Here is an 8,813-nt window from a genome sequence, read left to right on the forward strand (position 1 = left end):
TTCATATTTATGAATTTTGAACTCAAGATCTTACGATTAAAAAAAATGCAAGTCGCTTCCACTAATTCCGCTCTATCCAAATTGTTTTGAACTCAAGATCTCATGTTTTGAGGAATTTTGTCAATGTCCGCTTTTTGGTGTAAACAGGGAAATCCATATAGGCCCCAGCTTTGATGGGCGAATCCGGTACATTTTGTGGGCATGATGTTGTCGTACGACAAAAACTTTTTCATTTTTTCTTGGTGGGGTGAGGAGACCTTTTCTTTTTTGTCCTTTTAAGTAGGTCACTCTGAAGTGGCATAATTTGAGCCATAAATCGAAATTATCCCAAACAATCAATGCAAGTACCAAAATCCATAATGAAGTCCTAGCCATTTAACAATTTGTACCTCAAATTGAGAAAAATGACATTAGAGGCAAAATGAAATGAGGAAAGAGTAAAAATATGATATGCATGCTTTGATACGTAAAAATATGTTTCACTACTTGATTTTTTGTTTGAAAAACTACCCATCTTTGTAAATTTACTCCACATTAGCAACCCGAAATCAATAATAATAATAATAATAATAATTAGGGCTGTATAGCTCATCTCCATTGTTCTTTGCCGATCTCAACCCTTGATATATACTTCATCATACATGTCTCTCATCTAAAGCTATATTGATAGAAGTTGGAAACTCGAGGTAAACAAACACCCAAAAGACAAAGAAGTAGAGCGATTTGATGCTTATTGTTTTTTTTGTCCGACGCAGGGGTGTCCTGATCTTATGGACTAGATTAATCCCCTGCGATTGGCAGAGTCCTGCCCAAGAATACCAACACGTTACCAACAAAGGTTGAAGTGAGAATCGGCCGCTAAAGAGCGGACGACGGAATGAGACGAGCTGCCCGTTAGGGGCGGGATTTGATTTTTTCAGAAATTGAAATAAACACACACACACTTAATTAGACTAAGCACGAGAGTTAACAGTTGGGGGCGGGATTTGATGCTTATTGGAATGACGAATAATTGTACTAGCAAAAGCTAATGATGAAGACGTACGGATCAACAAAACCAGCAAATCTTTTGGAATTAGGGCTAAACTTGCCCCGCCTGATTTGTGTTATTCGTGGTCCTCCCTTTGGTTGCATTTGACCAAGGCAGAATTGATTTTTTTTTTTTTTTAATTTTACGTGAAACAAGTTTAACATTTTTCGTGTGAACAATATAATGTGGAACAAAACAAAACAAGTTTTTGCTTTGACAAGACTTCCAACTATTGTCCTATAAATCTGTTACTAGGAACTAGGAAGTGGCACAACTTGCTTGCAACTCGAATTCAAAGCATCAAACCTTCTAACATGGGAAGTTTCAACATCCATCCTGATTTCCAAAATGAATTCTCCTATGCCACGAGTCCTCTAGATCCTGAAGAATTCAGAAGGCAAGGCCACATGGTCATAGACTACCTGGCTGATTATTACCAAAATATTGAAAAATATCCAGTTCGAAGCCAAGTAGAGCCAAATCATCTCAAGAGTCATTTGCCTGATTCAGCTCCATATAACCCTGAACCCATTGAAAATATCCTTCGTGATCTGCAAAAGCATATCATTCCAGGGCTTACTCATTGGCAAAGCCCTAGCCATTTTGCTCTTTTCCCATGTGCTACTAGCACTGCCGGATTCCTTGGGGAAGTGCTCAGCACAGGTTTTAATGTTGTCGGTTTTAACTGGATATCATCCCCAGCCGCGACGGAGTTAGAGAATATTGTCATGGATTGGTTTGGAAAATTGCTAAAGCTTCCAGGTTCCTTCCTATTTAGTGGTGGTGGTGGAGGAGTTCTACAGGGAACAACCTGTGAAGCCATGTTATCCACCCTTGCTGCTGCTAGAGATCAAATGTTGAGAAAAATTGGGAGGAATAATATTGGAAAGTTGGTTGTTTATCTGTCTGATCAAACACATTTTTCTTTCCAAAAAGCGGCCCAAATTGCTGGCATAAATCCCAGTAATTTCCGAGTCATTTCCACCACAAAGGATGATGAGTTTAGCCTTTGTCCAAATTCTGTACGTTCTGCAATTATTGCGGATGTTGAAGGTGGACTAGTCCCCTTGTACTTGTGTGCTACAGTTGGGACTACTTTATCAACTGCTGTTGATCCACTGGGACCAATATGCAACATTGCTGAGGAATATGACATGTGGGTTCATGTTGATGCTGCATATGCAGGAAGTGCTTGTATTTGCCCAGAATTTCGCCATTTTCTTGATGGAGTTGAGGGTGCAAATTCCTTTAGCCTTAATGCACACAAATGGTTCTTTTCTTCCCTGGATTGCTGCTGCCTTTGGGTGAAGGACCCGAGTGCACTTATAAAGGCTTTGTCCACAAAGCCTGAAATATTGAGGAACCAGGCGACCGATTCCAAGCAAGTTGTGGATTACAAAGATTGGCAGATAAGTTTGAGCAGGAGATTCAGAGCCTTGAAACTTTGGCTTGTACTAAGAAGTTATGGCGTGGTTAATCTTCAAAAATTCATAAGGGGCCATGTCAATATGGCTGAACATTTTGAACAGCTAGTGGCCATGAACAAAAGGTTTGAAATTGTTGTCCCTAGGAAATTTTCTCTGGTTTGCTTCAGGATTTCTCCATCAGCAATGAATCAGAATTGCAAGATATTGAGTACTGAAGAAGATGTGAACCTAATTAATCAAAAACTTGTTGAGTCCTTGAACGCTTCTGGCCATGTTTACATGACTCATGGTGTAATTGGAGGAATCTATTTTATCAGGTTTGCTATTGGGGGTCCCCTTACGGACTATAGGCATGTGGACATGGCATGGACTTTAATAAAGGACCATGCAGATGCCTTGCTGAAGGCCTTCTGAATATTTTGTGCTTTAGCATCACTATTTCTCTTATTATAGCACTAGAGACTGTTTGAATTTCCTTTTTTGTTAGAAAAAAAAGGGAAAATATATGTTAAGTTTCATATTGTACGCATTAATTAGGATTTGAGTGAATCTCTCTTTAAGCCAGATTTGAACAATTTGAAGTATGCAGTGCATAATTTCAATATAGAAAAATTAATATATGTAACTTTGTTTAGTGTATATATATATGACATCATATTTGCCACCAAGAACCATACGGAACTAGCTATATCACATCTTTCTAGTGTATGCCCTTCTAGACCAGTTCCCAAACACGTCAGACATAAATAGAGCAAGCATCTTATGAAGCCTCGCAACCCTCTACAACTAATAATGGATTAATAGTAAAAGTGCGTACCTTAAAATTATGATATAGAAAAGAAGTAAATTGATCTAGTATGTCATGGAGCGAGCTAAATAAAAGAAGGCCACGTGTTTGATTCTTATTGGTGTAGTTAGGAGTTTGTTAGAAATTGATACCTTTATAAGCAGGCATCTCTGCTTCGTTGTAATCAGCATTTGAATTCATTTTGTCCAGATTCATCAGAATTGGCTTGAGGAGCAATCCTCATTTTTCCCTCCCAAATTTTCCTTCAATCTTTCCCCCTCTTAGCTAAATCCATTATTTCTGTTCTTGTAATTTGTTTCCAGATTCAATTAATGAAAGTTACAGTTCATATGTTTACTATTTCATTGATTCATTATTAATTGGTTTCCATCATCCGAGCTTGTCCTACTGCTTTCTGCATTAGTTCTGGCTTCTCTGGTTCCTGGTCCATAACAGTGGTATCAGAGCTAGCTACGAGCCATTGGGAGAAATGACTAAAAATCAAGATGAGATGAGGAAAGAGATAACTGAACTAGGGAGTGTAGTTAGAACTTTTGCTAACAGAAGTGATGGACTGGATCAAGCTGTGAGGATCATGGAACACAGGCAGGAGAACACTGAAAAGGCTCTCAAAAACCTGGATCAGAAATACGAAGGTATGATGAACATGATGGCACAAATGTTAGCAAAGCTGAATGACAAAGGAAGGGAGGTAGAGAGCAGCAGCTCAGAGTCTGATTCAGGATATAAGGAAGATGGCAGGAGAAGGGAGGCGCAGAAGGGAGTTATGGATAAGTCTGAGGCTAAGGAGAGCAAAATATTCACCAGATTTCCTAAGGTGGATCTACCAACCTTCACTGGAGAGAACCCAAAGGAGTGGATCAGCAAAGCCAACAAGTATTTCAAAATCAATGGAATAGAGGAAGAAACGAGAGCTGAAGTTGCAGAACTTTATCTCAGAGACAAAGCAGATATATGGTTCCACGGCACGTTTTCTGGCAGGAAGGTTATTCATTGGGAAGAACTCTGCAATGCACTTTGTGAGAGATTTGGAGATGGCTCCCCTGAAGAAGCTATAGAGGAACAAACTGATGCAGACAGGTTCAGTAGCTGACTACCTGGAGAAGTTCGAAATGCTCAAAGCCCTGCTATGCAAAAAATTGGCGGCTGAACTTCTTTTGCACGTGCTTATGGAAGATCAATCTCAGAAGAATCAGCAAGCTTTGCCATTTTCTTATACTACTTGCTTGCTGCGAACTGCCAAATATCAATCTAAAGACTTTGTTTGGAAGCCTGGAACTTTGTTTGACATCCTTGAGGACAAGGATTGTTTAAGGGGGAGGCTTTGTCATGGAGCGAGCTAAATAAAAGAAGGCCACGTGTTTGATTCTTATTGGTGTAGTTAGGAGTTTGTTAGAAATTGATACCTTTATAAGCAGGCATCTCTGCTTCGTTGTAATCAGCATTTGAATTCATTTTGTCCAGATTCATCAGAATTGGCTTGAGGAGCAATCCTCATTTTTCCCTCCCAAATTTTCCTTCAATCTTTCCCCCTCTTAGCTAAATCCATTATTTCTGTTCTTGTAATTTGTTTCCAGATTCAATTAATGAAAGTTACAGTTCATATGTTTACTATTTCATTGATTCATTATTAATTGGTTTCCATCATCCGAGCTTGTCCTACTGCTTTCTGCATTAGTTCTGGCTTCTCTGGTTCCTGGTCCATAACATAGTATATAGATTAATCTTCCTTTATTTGGTCCCAAACTCTTTTTACTGATTTGCTGGTGGTATTTTTCATATTATGAATCGGATACTAGCATATATTTTATGTCCTTAGCGGCCAATGTGAGGACACAAGGAATCTCAACGACATTTATGCTTGCTATTGCCAACAATACAATCTAGCTATTCACAGTTATTAAACCAATGGTTATGAAAATTCTCTCACTATGCTAAAATTGCTCAAATAACAGCAAAGATTAAGCTAGCAATTCCAGATTTCTGCTGCCAATTCAAGAGCTATGATTTGCAGTTATAGCATTAACTAGGAAGGAATTGTGGCACTATAAATAACAGGAAAAATTAATCCAAAATTGCAGAAACAATGTATTTTCAAAACATTAATTCGTTCTATCATTAGTCTACTATTAGTTCTTCCTGTTATCTCGCGAGTCCCCATCAATTCTTCATTTTGTCCCCCAGGTCCTGATCAAACCACAAGTCTGCAAGATTGCAGGGCATCTTGGAACCATTCATTTGTCACTGAAATTGGTTGTGCATACATATTGTAATGCTACTTCCGGTTGGACTGATCCATCATCTTCTTGCAATATCCCATTCAATAGAGCGGTAAATTGTACCATCTCATCTTCCAATCCAAAACCATCACCAATCCCACCCATCAAATTCGCGGATTGAGCACCCTCAAGGGACGCATGTTGTGAGGCCCCAGTCAATTCTTAAGTTTGATATTAGGGTTTTTCATTATTTTGTGCGGTTGATTGGGGTTTTAGGGTTAAGAAGGAAACTCTAATCTCGGTTAAGATTGAAAACCCTAACTTTGCTTATGATTAAACCCTAGTTTATGTGTTATTTGTAGGTTCAAGTTATAGTTCATGTTTGGTATTCTAGTGTGTGTTTTGGCACAAATAAAAATAGGATTCGTTTTAGTTTACAAAGGTTTAGCAAGTTTGAATTGGTTAGCAAACTTTAGATTAGTAAACCTTTAGTGTTATAATTTATTAAAAAGCTTAAGTTGGGTTTAAAAATCCTAATTTTGCCAATGTTATAAAAGTTGTTGTTTGATTGTTGTATTATGGAGAAAGAATGTTTAAGTATAGGTGATTAAAATAAGAAAGTGATTAGTGAAGTAATGAAGTGTGATTATATGTTTTAGACTAGATTAAGTTATGACCTATGGAGTTAATTGAAACATTATCAAATGTTTGAGGGCAAGAGTAGAATAAAAGCTAAGTTGAAGTGCAAGGGTTACAAAGCAAATAAAGCACTTTTATGTGATTGGTTAGCCTAACAAATATCTTCTAGTGTCTTTGACTATTTATTACCTTAGAATTGTAGGATAATCACAAGACAAAACAAAACAAAACTTGGAGAGAAAGAGAGAGAGGAGAGCCGAGATTTAGAGAGTGAAGAAAGGAAAGAAACTCTTCAAGTTCTTCATTTTCTAGCCTTTCATCTTGCCTTTGAAGCTTGAGGGAACAACTTAGAAGCTTGATTGTTGAAGTTTGATCATCTACCAAACTCATTTGAAGGTATGCCATCTTCTTTGAAAGAAAAATTTTGGGGTTTCTAATCTTTAAGCTATGAAAGTGATGTATTTTGTTGTGATTATGGATTTGTATGGTGGAATTGATGTTTATATTGAAATTTCATGGTTTAATTATGATGATGATGTTGCTGAAATTTTGATTAAGCTTATGAAAGAATTAGGGTTTCATGCTAAATAAGTTAATTAGCTTTAATTTTGTGCTATGAAGATTGTAGTGGTTGTGTTTGATGATTGGTTTCTTTGGGTTGATGAGTTGGTGGTACAAAAACTGATTTGGGTTAAGAAACCCTAGGCTTTCTTAGGTTAGTTTAGCTTGGGTAATGTTTAGTTGATTAGGGTTTGGTTAGTTGGGTGTTAGATCAAGTTCCTTAGTGCAAATGAAGTTAGGTTAGGGATTATGGTTCGTGTTTGGCAATTTTGTGGTAAAATAAGGAGAGAATTTCGGACCATTAATAGACCTTTTAGAAGCTGGTATTGTGTGTTTCATTGGTAGGAGAGAATTTCGGACCATTAATAGACCTTTTAGAAGCTGGTATATGTGTGTTTCATTGGTAGGAATTTGGTTGGAAACTTGTATAAGAACCATAGAAACGGACCGTGCGGTTGCGGCGCGTAAAAACCGGCAAATCTGGAAAACTTGGGCAGTTCAGCATCCGAACTTTGGCTTCATTTTTATTGATGTTACGTATGGATTCAGAAGTTCCTCAAAACATGAAAGTTGTAGCCTCATAAGTCTTGAATATGACTATAAAATTTCAGGTCAAACGGATTAGTGTATCCTGAGTTATAGACAAAACACTCATGCCTGTTTTGAACATTGGTTTGTGCTGCGTTTTGAAGTCAGCCTCTGACCGTGCATTTTTCCGTTTTGATTCCGTACGATCTGGGTGTCAACTCCTTCATAAGAAATGTATATCTTGGTTTTGGTTTCGAAATGGTATAAAGTGCGTCGAAATCCGAGTTCCGTAGCTCCTGTTATGACCAAAACAAGATCGATCGTCAGAACTGCCTTGAATCTGGACAGTTCTGATGGGTACTTTGACACTCAACTTTCGTTCTGTTCTGAATGGATTCAGGTCTTGGCCAAAACATCAAACTTTTAGCCTTATGTCTCAGCTTTCTAATGCCTTTGGAATTTCCTGATTTGGATTTGTGAGTTGGGAGTTATGGTCCAGCAAACATACCCTGTTCGTTACTCTAGAGTGCGAATTCCTGGAACGGTTTTCTATACTTTCCGTTTAGATCCGGATTGAGGTGTCTTCATGAAAACTGTAACCCTTCCTCTTAGCTTCGTAACGGTACCTCATATACCTTGATCCGACACTCGTAGCTTCAATTAGGCTCAAAACAGTTTTGACGGCAAAGCGATTAGGTTACCATTCCCGTTTCCGTATGCCGTTTCCGCACTCGTATGTGCCGATTTTGCCGTTTTTCTTGTTTTAGGCATATTAGTAGCCGTTTATGATATTATGTGACGTAATCTTCTATTTCAGACGGTGGTGAGTTAGGTGGAGCCGGTGGGGCCTACTAACTACTCCTCGCGGCACAAATTTCGAACTTTTGTTCTTTTGTTCGTTGAGTAAGTATTCAGGCCGCTCTTATGTGTTAGTTGCTTATGTGTTTCGATATGTATGAAAATGGTACCTAGGCGAGGGTGTACTTTATCGCACTCGACCTAAACCCTAATTTACGCACATATTTGTACATGGCATATGTATATGAATCATTTTGTAACTAAACCCCTTGAGCTTGTGGCTCGGGGTGACTTTTGAGTAAATTTTGTGAAGTTTGTGAGTTTGGCGCCCGATCTCATGACCTAGATGGACTATTCGAGTCGGTTAGGGTTTGGTCGAAGTCAGTCCAACCTGGTTTGAGGTCACCAAGTTTGTGAATCCGGTTCACCGATTATGTGGACCAAGTTTGTGACCCGAGCTTGTGAACCAAGCTCAATTTCATTCGCTCGAGCAAGTTTGTGAGGTGTCTGACCAGAGAGGGTGATAAGGTGTACGGTGGGAGTACAAGTGAAGTTCTACAGACCATTATTTGTGGTCGACGGAGTGTCGGCAGGAGGTCACACATGGCAAACGATCTGGCTTTGGAGCCACCTGTATCCTTATTATGTGATGTTACTTTTCTGCTTTTCCTTTACTCTTACTATGTAACTGTTGTTACGTGAAATTTACGCTTTTGCCCCTGTTTACTTACTAAGCATATAGCTTACCCCTTTCCTTTTGTTTTCCTTAGCAGGGGCCGATGCGGGGACTTTTGGCACATACA

The 8,813-nt window shown here is 38.6% G+C and overlaps 1 protein-coding gene across 1 annotated transcript; it reads left to right on the forward strand.

Annotated features, from left to right (window-relative positions):
• Positions 1-1,344: 1,344 nt before the first annotated feature.
• On the forward strand, positions 1,345-3,012 carry LOC113783733 (tyrosine decarboxylase 1-like). Its single transcript, XM_027329950.1, has one exon. It carries the CDS (start codon positions 1,345-1,347, stop codon positions 2,869-2,871), a length of 1,527 nt encoding a protein of 508 aa, XP_027185751.1. The 3' UTR covers positions 2,872-3,012.
• The last annotated feature ends 5,801 nt before the right edge of the window (positions 3,013-8,813 follow it).

The sequence above is a fragment of the Coffea eugenioides genome, chromosome 9 (genome assembly GCF_003713205.1).
Source record: "Coffea eugenioides isolate CCC68of chromosome 9, Ceug_1.0, whole genome shotgun sequence".
Classification (NCBI taxonomy): Eukaryota; Viridiplantae; Streptophyta; class Magnoliopsida; order Gentianales; family Rubiaceae; genus Coffea; species Coffea eugenioides.

What these genes read in the sequence shown, in the direction of transcription:
- LOC113783733 (XM_027329950.1), top strand. Translation starts at nt 1,345, where the DNA reads ATGGGAAGTTTCAACATCCATCCTGATTTCCAAAATGAATTCTCCTAT.